The sequence below is a fragment of the Emydura macquarii genome, unplaced genomic scaffold (genome assembly GCF_026122565.2).
Source record: "Emydura macquarii macquarii isolate MOO-44397 ecotype Brisbane River unplaced genomic scaffold, CSIRO-AGI_Emac_v2 contig_2863, whole genome shotgun sequence".
Lineage (NCBI taxonomy): Eukaryota > Metazoa > Chordata > Testudines > Chelidae > Emydura > Emydura macquarii.
In genome coordinates this window covers 3,521,804-3,540,084 of record NW_027133000.1, presented here as the reverse complement: position 1 = coordinate 3,540,084, position 18,281 = coordinate 3,521,804, and the positions used below count along the sequence as shown (strand labels likewise).

The following is an 18,281-nucleotide window of genomic DNA, read 5'->3' as shown; positions in this document are numbered from 1 at the left end:
TTCAATTTTGGACATATTGAAATGTTTAGTTTCAATTGAAAATATTGAAGCAAAAGATTTTGACATCTCCAGTCTGAAAATTTTCTGAGTTTGCTCAGCTGTACTATTGATATTTCAGGCCGTGTCTCCAGCAATAATTCCCAACCTGTGATTACAGCCAAGGTAGACAAAGAGATTTGGCTACTGAGCTAGTAGATGGTAAGCTAATCCTGATTTATTTTCTTCAATGTGTTGAAGGTGATGTGAGATGGAAAACAATTAGTTATTCTGCAGGAAGTTTTTAGTGAACATATTGCACCTCAGACATTCCAAAAAAGTTGCTGTAGTGCTTGCAAATGTACAGTTAGTCAGATGGACCAACTTCTAGACATGGGTCTGCATCTGGAAGTGGTCCCACTGTGGCCTAGTGCACATGATCAAGACCAACTGGTACCTTAGAAGTTGTCTCGTTTACCTTCTCAGTGCGTTTGGCTCTAGTTTCCTGTATATTAAGGATGTTTCTTTTCATTCTGGCCATATGATGTTCAAGGATATCTCTTACTGAAGAACTCATGCCATGTTGGATCCATGCCAGTTCCTTCTGTGTATCTGCATGAATAGGAAAATCAGTCAGAGCCCTCTGATGCTTCTCAATTTTATATATTATATGAAAAATCTGACAGATGGTTTCTTGTTGGGCAGAAATATGCCTGGCTGCTTTTTTTGGCCCAAGAGAGATTTGATTACTCCAACCAGTATTTTTCAGCTGCAAGATGTGCTTTTGATAGCTGTGAATGCAGTTTTTGTTCCACAGGACTCTCTGTCACATTGACTTATTGTCACCATATGAGGTGATTTTGTACTTCACACCATGGACAGCCAAACCCCTAGCAATTTTTCATTTTCCAAACTCTTCACCTTCAAATATAACCACCCATCATCTCATTATTCCAAATGAGCTATTTAGGGTATTCAGACTGCATTTCAGGCACTGGCTAATGCTGCTGTAAGGAACGGTGCTGGTGACTGCACCCATGCTTTCAGATTGTGCTATTCATGGACTGATGTTTTCTGTTAGACTCTTCAGAGGTGTTCTCTGTCTTTTTCTTGTACCCATGTACACTTGTACTGTCTATCACAGACTAAATCTAAATTAGCAAATTCATAACTTTAGATTCTGTGTTCTTCTGGCTTACTAAAAATCAAAGTAGAGGCAAATCAAGAAAAATGGGGAAAATGCAAATAAAACAAAAAAGCTGCATACTTACTTGCTGCATACTTACCAGGCTGGGGACTGGTTTGAGGATCTTGGTCCCTCTGGCTTTCCCTAGTTGGGGTCTGGTCTGAGGTTTCGTTCTTAAGTCTTTCCAACTGGTTGGGTTCCAGTCTGGTGTCCTGTTGAGAGTTCCTACGGACAAGATCTGGTTTAGTATCCTGGGGTTCCTGCTCTTCAGTTGTAGCTGAATTGTTGCTGTGTCTGCTTCTGTCCCTCCTCTTCACCTGCAGGGAAAGCTCTTGGGTTCCTCTTGCTCCCGTCATCTTGAGTCAGGCAGCAGCATGCACAAAAGTTGGTGTTGCAACTTAGCAACCAGCCTCTCTTCAGACAACCATTGTTGTTTCACCCCCTTCAGGCAGCAGCTGTTGCTCTGGAGCAGTGGTGGTAGCAATGATGTGGCACTCTGGGGCCCCAACGCTGAGCCAATGATTCAGCTCTTTCACCCCTGGTGTCCCTTCCTGCGGTGGCTGTTTGGTGCCTCTCCCCAGAGTTGTGGTGGTCAGTGGTGGTTTGGTGAGGCAGTGGTAGTGGTGTTTTGTAGACATTGTGCAGAGGTAAGTGTTAAGGAGGTGTCTGAAGGACAATGTAATAGCTTTGCCTTTTTTTTTTAAAGTGGGAGCTCGTTCCCTGAATAAAGGGTGGGAGAAAGCATAAAGCATTGAGGAGAAAATGAGACTGATGGGCAGTAAAGGCTGGTATTGTAAGCATAGTTGGGGGGAGGGAGAGAGAGAGAAATCGGAGCCATGATCTTTGCAGCAGCATTTTGGATGGATTTAAGAGTGGCAATATGTCATGTGTCAAAGCTGGAAAGGAAGGAGGATGGTCAAAAGGACGTGGACTAGGGAATAGTGACAGGATTGGGGTCTACATAAGTTGTTCATAATTAGGGCTAGCAAGGCACAATTCTGCTATAAAATTTATTTAAAATCATTTTTGCGTTGGAGGTTTAGAACAATAAATCAATCCCCCACCTCAAAAGGGATTTATTTCTCTTACCACGGAAAATCAAAGGTCCATTTAACCTACTATCACGTTGCTGATAGGCCAGTACCAAATGCTTCAGGGAAAAATACAAAAAACTGCATAACAGACATTTATGGAATAACCTGCCAATAGTGCTTTCATGCATCCCTACTGTCAGTGCTTGTGTTTTTGGTGGGTTTTTTTTTTTTTTTTTAGAGGAAGAAGGATCTTTCCCTTCCCATACATTTCATTCTTTAGAGGGTGACCGTCGTTCCAGCCAAAGAGGAATGGACCCCTTGATCTTGCCAATGATATTCTGTTGGTTAGAAGTAGTTGCTACAGAATGTTTTAAAGTGCTCCCTCCCTCCAGGAGACTGGGCACACAATTTCTGCAGCTAAGCTGTTTGCACTCATTATTCTTTTTAACAGCAATCATTTAGACTCATTCAAAAAGAACCAACAGATTTTCATCAGTAGAAGCAATTTAGCTAGTGGAGGAGTGCCTCTTAAAAAACTTAACGCCCACCTATATTCTAAAAATCTTTTACGAGGAAAAACTCATCCGACTGCTAGGAATATCACATTAAAACACCCAATTTAATGCCAATCTTGCTAAACATGTAATTAGCTGAGGGAAAAGAGGAAATGGAGATCCATTATTTTTATTGGCTTCATGATGAACAGATTTGACAACAGTCAAGTTTTTAACCAGTGTGAATCTGGAACTAGTCAGGGTAATGCAAAAAGAAAAATGTGCCATCTTTTTACCTTACCTGAATTTAAAATGGATGATTTGTAAAATTGCTGTTTGACACAGAAAAACTTTTTAAAATAGGTATTTTTAAATTCTCACTGAAAATAATAAATGGTATGCAACTCATGTAGCTGCTTTAAAGCTAAATTCCTGCTTTATTTTTCTGAAACTGCGCTGGAAATCTTCTAGTATATATGTATTTACATAAAAGGATTCAGACAACTGCTAGTAACAATTTTACAACCTAGCCTACTGCATACTGTTTAGAAAATTGTCATAATTTTAGTCATAATAATCAGACTGTCTATAAATTCCAGTATGCATCTGTGACAATCTTAAACTAGTATTATTTAAAACTATGTCAAATTACTGTCATAGAGACAAAAAAAAATCACTGTGGTTCATATATTAAAATGTGATTGCACAATAAATACCAAATCTTGGTCTCACTTGAAGTCAGTGGTTAAACTTCCAATGACTTTACTGGGACTTGAATTTAACCCAAAGATTATTTGTGCACCTGTTAAATTATTGCTGTGAGATGGACTGGTATGTCTCAGAAGGTCTATTTGTGAGCACAGAATCTTGCATGAAAAATGTGGGAGAAGACTCTGCTACTTATTCGTTCCATAAAATGAGTCCAAGTTGTCTGGAGCAAAATCTTGCACCTGGATCCATAATGGGGATCTCAGTTCCATGTTTTGCACTTCTGTAAATCTCCCATGCGTGTAGGAATTCTGTGTTGGTCTTGCATACAGACTATACACTAGAGATCCACAGTTGAGACTGGAGAAGATACTTTGGTCCAAAATATTTCATTTAACATAAAATGGCCTGGAAAAGCAATGTGAGTGACTCAGCCAAGTTTGGGAGCTCAGTACAGATTTGGATCTGAATATATTAGCTCGTTAGCATATTGGTTCATTTCTAATTACATGCATAAACATAAATTGCACTGTCCAGAATTTTCCTCAGATACTTTCCAGAGAAAAACTGATTCACAACGATAATGTTAAAATGAATTATTGTCCTAATTATAGTATAAGTGGCTCAAACCTCACACCAGCTATGGTAAAACAATATACTCCATAGAGTGCAAAAGAGGTAGAAACTATCTAACACAATGAAAGATCTGCACATATCAGATATTAGATCATAACTGCTTTTGGTTGAGTGTGTGTCTTTTCACTTTAGAACGTAATCTTACGATTAATTTTGGTGAGATTAAAAGGATCACAAAGGGATGATCAAAGAATTTTAGAAATTAGAGCTAGAAAAGATGTTAGGTCATTTAGATCCTTCCCTTTTTTCTCTGCCTTTGCTTTCCCTGGAAGATTCTATTACTGTCTAGTAGCTCTCAGGAATTATTTCCTGATGTTGAGCATACATTTTCTTAATTTTACGGATTACTCCTAGTTATGCCTAAACTGAGAACAAGACAACACTAAAAAAGCTAATATCTTTCGGAAGCAGGGATATAGGTATATTGCAGAGGTCTCCAATATTTTTGTTGGTGTCTTTTCAATATTTTCAAAACTAGTTTTGAAAATTAATATTAATTTTAAAAATATTGGCATCTAAATTAACCCATAAATAAGAGAGAGACATTGACTGTAAACAGAAAAAATTGATTTGCTAAAGTTGATCACTTTTGCACATGTAATTTACAATTTTTTATGCTTTTCCATCTCTAAATATTCTTGAGTAAAATTAATCTCTCTGCATATAACCAGAATATGTGGGCTTTGTGCAAGGAAATAAGTGGGAACTAGGGGAATATGGTCTTGGGTCTTCAATAGAACAGCATATTCAACAGATATCCAGTAAGAGGATACGTTTTAAAGGTAGTAGTGGAAACCTAGAATGGAATTTCGTATAGTCAGAAGAGAGCATTCTATTCTCAGTACCCTACACAATGTCCACAAGAAGTGAATGAGTAATAACATTAACTATTTTTTGAAAAACCTAATCAGTTCCTTCTCTGTCAGGATACATCCTGTCTAGTCTAGATTGTTCTTGAAAGAGATTTGACAGTGTGTGTCACATAGAGCACCATGTACTTTGTTGCTGCTTGTCAAAAAATAATATACTAATTAGTAATAATAATGGTTATGTTTGGGGAAACGCTGATTGTTTCCATTTTTGAAAAGTGCATTATTTGTCTGCTGTCAGCATTGGAAGTAGGTAATAGAGGAAAAAATAAGTTAATTGTTAAGTTGATGGTTGAGATTCAATATTTTTATAAAATAAGAATCTTATTCATTCTTCTGGTAGAGTAATTGCCTCAAAAAAAAAAAAAAAAAAAGCGTTTTAAATATCTGCCATTAATTTGTTTTTCTTCTCCTGTGGCTCAGTATTCCCCAAATAAGTTTTCTCTCCTTTCCCCACATTTTTAAAAGAAATCTCAGAAAATTAATCAAGGCTGAAACAATGTGCTCAGTTCTGCTCCAAATGGAATCAAAAGGAAAATTCCCATTGAAATCAATCAGAGCAGGATCCAACCTTATTTATGTTCATTTTCAGCCTAGTAGGAATTTCCCTTCAGCCCTTCCAAGAGTTATAAAATGCTGAGAATCATGGACTTACTAATAGAAAATATGTCTCACATAAACCCTTAATTCTATCATAGTAGTGATATAATATGGCTGTAGAAAAGGCTAAAGCTATAAGAATAATTAATGCCAATCATGTAGGGTAACACAGCTACTGATATAAATTATGTATAATGTTTATTCTCCGTCGGGCAAAAGAAATTCCCTGTTCATTTGGAAAATGGAAGCATTATTTTAATTGTAAGAACTGAAGTAGACTAGGGGGACCCACTGAGGCCATTCTCCATGAGCCAGCAGTTGCACCCTATGATGAGTTTTCCTTCTACAAATATTTATATAATTCTTCGTTTGTTCATTCATTATAGAAGTAATTAAACCTTTGGTTTAATGCTAAGTCTACAGTTCACCAAATTGTTTTAAACTTAACTGCTGGCCCATGTAGCCACATGGGCGACTTTGGGAGGGTTTGTATCTCTATCTAATTACTTACCTACCATGACTCATAATTAGGGCCCTTACAAATTCATGGTCCATTTTGGCAAATTTCATGGTCATAGCATTTTTAAAATCTTGAATTTCATGGTTATAGATATTTAAATCTTAAATTTTACGGTGTTCTCATAAATCATGAATATGTATTTTAAAATATAAACATGTAAATCCTTGGAGTCAGTGTTTCTCACGCTTTGGATCCTGACCCAAAAGGGGGTCACATCATGGGATAGAGTGTCGTGATATTGCCACTCTTGCTTCTGCGCTGCCGTCACAGCAGGCCAGCTAGAGAGCGGCAGCTGCTGGCTGGGAGTCCAGCTCTGAAGGCAGCACCGCCACCAGCAGCAGTACAGAAGTGAGGGTGGCATGGTATGGTATTGCCACCCTTACATCTCCGCTGCTGCCGGCGGCAGTGCAGAAGGGATGGCAATACCATACCATGTCACCCTCACTTCTGCGCTGCTGCTGGTGGTGCTGCCTTTAGAGCCGGGCTCCCATACAGCAGTCTCCACTTTCCGGCTGCCCAGCTCTGAAGGTAGTGCAGAAGTAAGGGTGGCAATACTGTGACATCCCTACAATAGCCAGATATCACGAGGGAGACCAGATTTCACAGTCCATGACACGTTTTTCACGGCTATGAATTTGGCAGGGCCCTACTCATGGTACTGATCTGAGGATTAACTAGTTAATGTTTATACAATGCTTTGTAGAAATAAAACCTAATTCACAGTTAGGATTCGACTCAGCCTTCATTTCTGCACCTACAACAGATTGCAAGCACAAATATCAACAGTTAATATTTTTGACTACTGTACTAGTAGTTTTATGTCTAGCTATTAGATGTCTACTTACTAATACTCTATTTGTGTCCACAGTTCACTGTGGAAGCAAAAATGCATATGTTATAATTTGAGGATAAAAGATTGTGCCTGCAAAAGCAAAGATAATTTCTAAAAGTGTAGGCCTCACAGTGCAATATAATTGCTAGGAAATCATTAAGTGCTCTCTCTGTGGTATATGTTAGGGGGTACAGGGAAAGTATAACAGTGAAAATTGCCCTTTTAATAAATTGGATAAACATTTTTCTTTATTTATGTATTAATAAAAAATAATAATGGGGGGAAATCAAATTTTACTTCTAGAAGACCCATTGCAAGACTCCGTAGGACCTTGTGGCAGCTGCAGACTTTCTTCTGCCATCTTAGAATTGTTATTTGTAATAGGGAGATTCAAACTACCATGTTTTAAGCCTTTGTTCCAGCTCATATATGCTGTGATCAGCTATTTTTATAAATGAAAATAAAAGGGCAGATGAAAATCTCATTCTCAGAAGTAGTGATTCCAGAATGGCTGCTGTGAAGTAATGTAGCAGGTGTTCAGAATGTTGATGAGGCAATTGACTTTTGCTATGCTTTAAGTGTCTACTCTGTCTTGCTTTGATATAAATTCTTTGCACATCATCCATGCATTTGCTTTCTTTAAGACGTGTTCGTTGGACTAATAACATTTTATTTTCAGTATCTGAAATCAGATATGTGCAGTACTTATTGTAGGTTTCTCATCTATTTTGTGTGTTTGTTTTTATTTTTATTTTTGCCTATGCCTGGACTAACGGAAAGGCATATAGACCTATGCCTAGTCCCCAGCAACTGGTGGCACAGGATGATGTCAAGATCTCAGCTTTCATTTAAAAAAAAAAAAAAAAGGAATGTTTCTAGCACTCATGGACATGAAGAAAAGCTGAACACTTCATCCAAGTATAACTAGTGGAGCCATGTCTGCCTGTCTCTGTAGAAAGACTGAAACAATCACACCAAGAGGTGCAAATTTCCCCATTCCTTTTAAATCAGAAACCTGCTGTCCCTGCAAGAAGGGGTGGGGACATGATGAAGGGGTAAAGTATGCCGGGCCTCTTGTAGAGTCTATGCAGGGCTTCAGATTGCCTTAATTCAGTTCTGGATCAGTCCGTTTGTACTACAAATCTAGTTTGCAGAACATCAAAGGATCCAAAAATGACTTTGAGAGGGTAGATTAAATCATTGTGTATTGATTCTGTATTAGTGTATGATGCAACATGATAACATTTTATGACATGTTGCATTATGACTCACGATATTATGATGTACAGTGATCTGCTGATAAACAATCATATTGAGGCATAAATATCATACTGGGAAGTACAATATCTTACTGGACAAACTCTCAAAATGAGTGAATGACCCTTACATAAATCCACTGCTAACTAAACAAAGGCATAACCAGAATTATTGAAATGTATAAACTGTGTTTGTGAGACGACTGTAGCGATTAAAGAACAAATTCTCAAAAGAGGACAGCACCCTGCCCTCGTATTTAGACACCTCTGTAAGTGGCCAGATTTCCAAAAGAACTCAGTACCCAGCAGCTTACATTTGTGGGTGCTGAGAACTTTTGAAAACTTTGAGAACTTTTGAAAATATGGCTTAAATGTTACAGAATAATGTTTCCCAAAACAGTATCAACATGTATTTAATATTGGGGCATATTATGAGTTTCACCAATATGGATCAAAATAACCCCATTGAAATGACTGGAAATACTCTGATTTTACATCCATATAGCTGAAATCAGAATTTCAGTTATTATTCAGAATTTTGAATAATAATAATAAGTAATCTGTCTCTGAAATATCACAGTGAGAGATGCCATTGTTACCAAGAAACAGGCAATATTTAGCACAGTTGTTTTTTCTACCCTAAGCATAGGGGAAAAAGTTCAGTTCCTCAGCTAACACCGTATAGTAACTGTTGGCAAATGCTGCTTTTTTAACACAGGCATTGTAATAACCTCATCTGAAAGCTAAATTACTTCTGAGATTTTAGAGAGGAGTGTTTGCTTTCTTCAAGTGTTCTTGAAGCCATAATTGTGATAACAGCCTTACAGTAAATGGCTTACATAATATAGTTCCCTAATTGCTTAAAGCAAAATACATAAGCCAGATGCATTATTTCATATGTCCTGTCGTGTTGTACCATTGTGGTTTGCAAGCCTAACAAATCTTTCATTTCAACTTGAACACTTTCTTGTCAAACACCAGCTACTGCCTGATTACTTCCCACCATATTGTTCTGATTACTACCTTCTTAGGTCTGCTTCTTCTGTTGTTCCTTTTTCTTAACTTTGGCGCTTGAGATGCCCTTAGGGCATTGTGTTTAACTGCTGACGTACTTTAAATCATCTTCTAAAGCCTAAAGTATTCCACAAGTCTGTATATTTCCCTCTGACATCAGTGTTCCTATGATTTAACTGTTTTGTTTTGTTTTGGCTTTTGATTATCCTAGGGTCCGATTGGTATGGATGGAAAGCTGGTAGGTGATTTGTTTAAAACTAGTATAAGCTAGGTCTTTCTACACCTTTTTCTTCTTTTCTTTTTTGAATCATTTATGCTAAAATATACATTAAAGTAAATTTATAGCCAGCCCCAGACTGGTTCATCTTGACATAAGCTGTATGGCTCCTTAATAACTTAGGCTTGATGTATTCTAGGTGACCAACCACCTCTTCTTTTTGCATTCATCCAAGGCAACTGAGATCAGCCAGGTTATCTCTATGTTCTGATCACATTTTGTCTGGTTCATGCTGGAGCAGGCCCATCTCAGTTCAGGAACATTGTCCATGGAACTCACTCCCAGAGAAGGTTCATCAAAGTAGCGTGGTGATTGTATTCAAAACTTAGCATGATGTCTTTCTATGTGTAATAGCACTTCTACGACCCTTTATTCACTGGATCTTCTTTTTGGGTTTTTGTGTCTTTGTGCAGTGATGTTGGCTAGTGGTATCTGGGCTAGCCTGGTTTTTGGTTTTATATTTGTTTATATCACATTCCAGATACTCTTTTGGGAGATGGATATTTTTAAAATGTAATTAATTAAATCAGAGGTGGTTTTAATTTTGTAGAATGCATTCTGTTCAGTTTTCATCAGTTGTCACAACAAATATTTTCTTAATTAGAAAATGCATGTTGGCGCTTCTATAAATAGTGATGGAAGATCTTGAAGTTTTTTGTTCAAAGATCCTTTAAGTATTTTTAAAAATATTCTAGATGGTTCATAGGACTCAGTTTCTGCTCTCTCAGATTCTCACTCTCGTTCTTTATCACTCTTTCACTTCACCCCCCTCCCTCTTTCCAGCTGGGCCCTTCTTTTGCTTTGATACCAGGAATGCATATCTTTCTTGCCATTCTCTCTGTTTGCTGCCAGATGCAGTCTCAGATGACCACATCTTAGTTGCCAAGCTCCTTCCCCTTTCTTTTATTTTTAAAAAGGGTTTTCTCTATTCTCTAGGGCTCTGGTTCCGCTGCAAACTAACTTTCCTGCTACAACTACCACCAGCACTCACTACGCGTCTTCATCTGAACTTTTATCACCTCTGTTACTTGTCGGGAAGACTTTTGCTATTGGTTTCACTGCACAGCTGCTTAAGTTGGCCCTCACTTTCTTGCCCCCTCCTTTCAGTATCACTTGCCCTGTCAGTAGCTGATATCAAATTAGCTAGGTGGACCGGATCCGTTAGCAGCCCCTCAAACTCCCTTTGATCAAGACAATGTTGAGGAGCTGTCAAATTGAACTCCAGCATTTTGCAGCCAAAAATTTTAAAGTGAAACTCAAACCCAATTGTATCAATCTGCCAAAAAAAAAAAAAAAAAAAAAAAAAAGATATGAAGGAAAATTGTTCAAAAAACTCTGTCAAAATGGGAAGTATTCTGTAACTACCCTTATCATGGTATTATATGTGAAAAGGCAGGAATGGGTAGTGACCAATGAAATAGATGAAAGAAGGTTGTTGATATAATTGTCATAGAAATAGGTCTGCATTTGGTTCAAAGCGGCTACCACAATGAGAAGGGCAAGGTAGGGAGTGAGCTGTAGGGTCACATTCAACAACATTGTGCTAATTCATGAAAATCAATAAGTGAAGCAAAGTAGAAACAGAAAATAAAACAACCACGTAGTTTCACTATCCACGCTTAAGGAAGTGTCAAAAGGAAATAAAATGTATACCTCAAAGGGGAAAAGTTAATACAATTTTAAAAATCTGTCATCTTTAAATTATGGAAGTCAGGTGAAAGAGGTGGGTTGGGGAGCTAGCCTCCCTGTGGGGAAGTTTCACCAGCTGCCCATGGATCTATCACATCCACCCGGGCCCTTTTAAATCTCCAGGCCCCTAGGCAATTGTAGGTGGGCCTGCCCATGTTGCTCTGCTGCTTGTTGAATAAAAACAAATGGCATATACTGCCACTTTTAAGGGACAAGCACCAAATTTTCCCAGTTAAATCATTCACACTTTCTTAAGATCAACCTTTCAAGTACATCTCTGAGTCATATCTGCTTACTTTACTGGCAAAACTTGCCCCTGTTAGCATTGCAAGAGGCACTACTTATGTGGGAGAACAAGCTGGATTTTATCTTGCTTCCGAGATTGTAATCAAAATAGTCAGCTGATTACAGGTGGTGCTGGAAGAGGCAATAAGAACCAAGGTTGACTTTACAGATCTACAGAAGAAACACCTTTAGACTTTTAAGCTGAGCAAATTTGATATGACAGTCATAGAGAGAGAATTAATATGGAGCACAAAGTCATTTTTAGAGTCACTCTTCTGAGTAAAATTACATTTAATCATCTAAGATGTTATAAATTACACTAATTAAGAAAGTTATTCTTTTGCAAATTATATAGGACCACATTCTGCTCTCAGTTATCACAGTATAAATCCCACATAACTGCAGTGAAGTATTAAAACAGAATTTAGCCCCGTATCTTGATGTTATCCCTTTTTAATATGCAGTAGAAATATTAATTGTACATTATGTAGCATATTTTAATAAACAGGTACTCAGTAATGTTTCATAATTAAGATTCTGCCAGCCTTTCAATGCTGAAGCCAGTTTTTCACAGTGATATTTATCTTGAATTTAAAAGTTAATTCCCAGCTAAAACCTGATATACAGAATCGTACTGTGCATTGTGTTAAAGAGCCATGCTACTCATGCATCAGTATCAGTGAGACACGCTGTCCTTCAGCATTCCCTTAGAAATACAGTGCAATTGCAGTGATTGAAATGGCATTTCCCAAGACAGTTTTCAAAACAAATCATGTTGATATGATAATTTAAAAAAAATAAACACAAAAGCCACTCATCTAGGGCCTGTTTGTTCTTGGCCCCTGTATAGATATCCAAGGAAGGAGAAGGACACAATGAACTGCTCCTCCTTTATGCCTTATACCTTTGACTTCTTTTGCTTCAGGCTAATACAAATGGCAGCTAGTGGAAAGGTAGTGGTCAGACTCATGGTGCCATCCCTCCATCTACACCTGACCAGCCCCAAAGTAGAGTATTTGATACACCATCTTTTTGTATTGGATTTTTTTATGTACAAAACGACAAGCACATAAGGGAAAAAAATGAAGAAAAGAAATAACAAAAAACAATTCTGTAACTGCAATTGTTGGTTAGTAACATAAAATATCTGACCTATGAAGGGTATACAGACATGTTTATTGATCAAGAACGGTTAATAGCCATGAAATAATTAGTCTGATGGTATTTAGATTACAGCAGACCTGGAGATCTTTTCCTGTCTAAGGGGTGTTTTTATATTGGTTACCCTTGTATACAGTTGCATGCTGGATAACTCTGGTGCTAAGATCGAGACAACCTGTATAAATCAGCCTTATTAAGGGTGATGCAGCCCTCATGCTCCCCAGGATTTACACAAAGCACTATGACCCCAATCCACAAACATATTTAGGAGTCTAAACCCCAGATTTGGTCACCTAAATCTTGGGTTTAGGCATCCAAATCCCAGTTTTAGGCTCCACTGCAATCCAGAAAACTCCTGCTGAACCTGTAGGCACTTACAATCACTTGGTGCTGAAATTTTCTGGGTAAAAGTTCCCTAGACAACTAAATTTCTGCTTCTGCGTATATGCACTGCTGCCTCTCTCTAGGCGTCCATACAACTATCTCCTGCCTAAGCCCCAAAGTGATCCACGAACCGGTGCCTACCAGATTGGGTCCCATTCACAACTGTGAAGAGGCAGCTGAAGTGGTAGGGGTGCCATCCAGCTTGTAACTTTTAGCCCCGTGGTTAGAGCATTCACTTGGGATGTGAGAGACCCAGGTTCAATTTCCCTTCTGTTGGAGAGGGAGAAACTAATTGGATAGGAGATTCCCATACCACTGAGAAGAGTGCTCTAATTACTCAGCGATGGGATATTCTGATGAGGAACTCCCTCAGTCTCTCCTGTTGAAGCTGTTCCACCAGGTGGATGCCATAAGCACTAGTGTACAGAGTCAGAGTCATTCTCTCTCTCTCTCTCTCTCTCTCTCTTTTTGGCCCAATAGCTATTCCACTGTGGATAAAGACTTAAATAGTCATTGGGCCAGAGAGAGAGAATTAGTAGTCTTGAGGTTGTGGCATATCAAGGCTATAGCCCTCATCTTAGAGGTGGAAGGCCCCTGTTTAGGTCCTTTCTTCCCCTTTGGCAGAGATGAAAGAATTAAACTTGGGTCTTTCACATACCAGGTGAGTGCTCTAAACATTGGGTTAAAAGTTATAAAGTGGGCACCACCACCATCACCTGCTGCTGCTGTTTTGTGTGGAGCAAGGCATGACTCTAACTCATTCCCACAAGAAACCACCTAGTTACCTAAGCTGTGTGATTCCAGGAGCGGGGTTCTTCCTCATGGATCGCTAAGTGTAGATAGGCGCCTATGTCTGAGAGAGGGTTGGAGCTACCTGCCTAGTAGGCTGGGTCACATTATGAGGCAGCTATCTTTCCTCATTAATTATGTAGGGCATCTAGGCATCTAACTCAGGTTTCGTTGATGACAATTTTGCTTCTGTGGTTTTTTTTAGTTGCCTAAAAGTTAAACATTGTGATGCTGAGTGTTGCAACATCTTTGTGGATCCGGACCTGTGCCTCCAGGAGGCATAATTGCACTTGACTTTCTTCGTGGAGTTCAAAAGCCTCCCAGTGTCCTCAGTACAGAGCTGCGGTTTAATGCTACAATGTATACATGATAAAAGAAAAGCAGAGTTAAAGAGAGAAATCCTGGCCCCATTGAGATCAGTGGTAAAACTCCCATTGACTTCAGTGGGATCAGAATTTCATTTCCAGTTTTTAATTAACTCTGTTGTGGGCTACACAACACACTCCATTCAGCTATGGTCTGTAGCATGTAGGCACAAGGTAGGGAGTTCAGAAGGGAGTGCCAGCTTTCAAATCTATTTTTTTGTTTAATCAGTTTGTTTTAAATCAAAACCTTAGCACTGTTTGAATGTTGGTTTTGGTATTTCTGAATTTATGTAAATATCTGTGTATCTCTGCTATTTGGGCCAAATTTTCCAATTGGATGTGCACATTTGTACTTGTATTGCATACACTTAGGTTAGGCTGAAATGTGCTTATAGTGAGTGTGTGCAAATTAAAAATTTGTATGGGCATGTATATGCATGTGGTAGGTACACACAAATGAATATATATGACTGACTTTGAAAATCTGCCCGGGCTTCCTTTACATTTCTGTCTTTATGTCAGTTGAAGTCAAAATGGTGAGATTTATTTGAATACAGTCTTTCATAGATATTTCAGAATTTATTATGACTTGATTTATGTGTCTGTGTGTATATATGTGCGTTTGTTTGTGTTGTTCCAAATTTGGTTTATCTATATTGGACCCAGTACTGCAGTCATTATTAGGTGAAATTTCCTTTGATTTCAGAATTGAGACCAGCATGTACATCTAAAGTGTCACTGACTATAAAATTGTTATAGCCAGGTGGGACAAAATATAGACTTTGGGAAATCCTGTGGGATTTGAGTAATTCTTTCATCCTCTTGGATTAATCCAGTCTGAGGTGTCAGCCCCAGGGCTGACAAATTTAGAAGCTTCATTTTATATTAGAACAGTTTAACAACTTTAAATATTGTTTTGGCCTAAAAAAAGAAGCTGTAAAATCTTCAAAAGTGGCTGGTTCTCAGAATCACTCCTCAGAAGGAAAGAATGCAAAATGCCAACAATGCGCTGAGTGGTGGGAGTGTGTAGTTCTCTCTCAGTGCAGGTCTGATAGCCACAATTCTGTTACACTTTGCCTGTGATAGCTCTGTAACGTTCTAGTACTATTTACTATGTGACGATCATAGAATTCATATTGCAAAATGACTTATTTGTTACTAAAAGGGACGTTTTCCTCTCTATTTAGTGTAATAAACCTGATTAACTATAAGCAAAAAGTGACATTCACTGTTCAGAAACTTTTGTATGTGGGGCAAAGTCGCCGCCATCAGATCGACTTATCTGGATCAACTGAGCGGTCAGTGAAGACCCGTTCAGTCGATCCAGAATTAGATGTACTAAAACCACCTCCTCAAGTGGCGTAGTGCTGCGTTGATGGGAACGCGGTTCCCGTTGGCGCAGTGCAGTGAAGACGGCGCACAGAAGAGAAGCACAGAAGTTGACGGGAGTTACACAAGTTCTTTGCGTAACTCCCATCGACTGCCGCCGAATCACTGAAGTAAGTGTAGACCAAGTCTAGGTTACAGTCCTTGGATGGTAAGCATCTCGATTATGCTTTTTAAAGTTCTGGGGGAAAAAACAGTTGAGAACAGATCGAGATGGTTAGAGACCATATAAACCTTTTGACCCATTGTAGGAATTACAATATCCTGAAACTAAAGTGAAAACATTTTTTTTTCTTTTTAAAATGTCTTTAGGCGCAGTTACATTCAACAAAAAGAAAGGTTTTTTCATTAAACTAAAATATTATTGAGTTACTAGAAAAGCCAAAATCTTAGCTAATTCTAAAAGCTCAAGTATTTGCTTCCTTGTAAAAGTTCCTCTTTGTCTTCCAGTGTGATCTGATCCTCTGTGAGATTGTAGTTCGCAATCAAACTTACTATATTGTACCATAATACATTTCCTCCTCACATAAATAATGTACAGTGGATGGACTAGATTTACCCATAGAACTCTCTAACTTTTTCCAGTGTAATCCACGATACAGGGGCCTCTGTGGTTAAAAGTCCGTCCAGAAAGGGATTGCAGCAGTACAAGATTCCTACAGCTCTTTGGTCTGCCATAGGGCCCTCAGTTGACCAGACTAGAGATAACGCACAAAAGCCAGGGAGGGAGTGGATGGGAGATGCACTGAATCAGTATATACGCAGGCAGCTTCTGCTGACAGGATTCCTGTGGTGCTGCAGCCTCAATTTAAACCTACCCTCCCTATGGCAGGGGAGGAAAGACCATGTAGCCTCCCTGATAGGTGTATTCCCTGACATGCAGCCCTCATTAGCACAGTAGAGAATAGTTTACACCTCCCCGCACCAGTGGTGTGAATCAAGCCTGATGATTTAGCTTAATTGTTTAAAATAAATAAATAAAGCCCAGTGTTTTTATCTGAATAAATTCAATATCTGTATTTTCTCCCTCACTCTTATATGGTTAATTGAAGTCCTTCCATCATTTCTGAATCACACTTATCTGATCAGTAGAGCTATGAAGTTTCTTAAATTAAGGTTTATTGTTGTATTATTGTCATAGCTTTCTCATGGATCAGTTAATTATAACAAACACCCACTAATTTTAATTATAACTGAACATATTGTTGAGACTCCAGAATTTAATTTTATCCAGGTTGCTTCTTGCTGGGATGTTCATCACTTCCTTATCAGAAAACAGTGTCAATTTCTTTTCAGGTGAATGATAGCTTTTTGTAACTCTCTTGTTTTATTATTTTTATTTTGCAGGGTCAACCTGGTCCTCAAGTAAGTGTCATCTTGTTCTTTTACACTAGATTATGCCTAGCTGTGGAGTCCACGAAGATCTGATTATCTTCAAATTATTTTTATTTTTGTGGACTGGCATAAAAAAAAAAGAAGCTAAAAACTGGTAATCATTACACAATACAGTAGACCAAATATTCCCTGAGCGAGCAACATGGGGCCCCCAGATGGTTGTTTTAATTCCATCAGCTGTTTGACCAGATGGTGGGTTTAACAATGTATTACCAAATAAAGCAGATCTCTTAACTATGGATTGAAACTTTGCCACATAACTTTAAAGCAAGATGAAATAACTTAGCAAATGTGTAGCAGGAGCAGGTTTGCATTAACTGCTTATTAATCACATACTAATAATGCTGTTGTAATCTAGGCAGGCTTCAGTTATTTCAGATATTGCACTACTTGCTACTTTGATTAATTATATACAATCCCTGAATTAGTTCTGCTTTGGTTAAGAATAGCACAACTCTCTGTCATGTGAGGTGTAATTAAAGAATTCAGTGTAAAGAAAATTCATCCTGAGTTCTCAGTCAGATACATAAAATAAAAGAGGGGAAGTATTGGATTTAATAGAAATTATATATAAATTGTTTGGGTTATGTTCAGAAGAATGGAAGGGCACAAGAGAAGGAGGACTAGACAAAATTAAACTGCGGTTTAGCTAGTATAAAATTAAGGTTCTGTCCATTTGCATGATTGTAGTGCATCATGGGAGCTTCATAGACTCATAACTCCAAGGCCGGACGGGACCGTTGTAATCATCTAGTCTGACCTCCTATACAAAACATGCCATAGAACTTCCCCAAAATAATTCCTAGAGCATATCTATTAGAAAGATTTCCAATCTTGCTTTAAAAATTTTCAGTGATGGAGAATCCACCACAATCCTTGGTAAATTGTTCCAATGGTTAATTATGCTCACTGTTAAAAATGTATGCCTTATTTCCAGTCTGAATTTGTCCGGCTTAAATCTCTACCCATTTGATTGTGTTACACCTTTTTCTGCTAGACTGAAGGGCCCATTATCAAATATTTGTTCCCCATGTAGGTACTTTTAAACTGGAGTCAAGGCACCGCATCACCTTCTCTTTGTTAAATTAAATAGATTAAAATGCTTGAGCCTATCATTACAAGGCATGTTGTCTAATCCTTTAATCATTCTCATGGCTCTTCTCTTCTCTAATTTATCAACATTCTTCTTGATTTGTGGGCACAGAACTGGACATAATATTCCAGCACGAGTTGCAGCAGTGCCAAATACAGAGGTAAAATAACCTCTCTATTCCTACTCAAGATTCCCTTGTATATGCATCCAAGGATTGCCTTAGCCTTTTAGGACACAATGCTGCATTAGGAGTTCATGTTCAGCTGATCATGCACCACGACCCCCAAATCTTTTTAACAATCACTACTTCCCATGATTGAGTCCCCCGTCTT

The 18,281-nt window shown here is 38.3% G+C and overlaps 1 protein-coding gene across 1 annotated transcript in view; it reads left to right on the top strand.

Annotated features, from left to right (window-relative positions):
• The window catches only part of COL25A1 (collagen type XXV alpha 1 chain), a 421,681-nt gene that overhangs the window by 250,946 nt on the left and 152,454 nt on the right, over window positions 1–18,281 (top strand). The window contains exon 5 of the mRNA XM_067568260.1: window positions 16,809–16,826. Coding sequence (XP_067424361.1) covers window positions 16,809–16,826 — 18 coding nt within the window. The remainder of the gene's footprint in view (window positions 1–16,808; window positions 16,827–18,281) is intronic.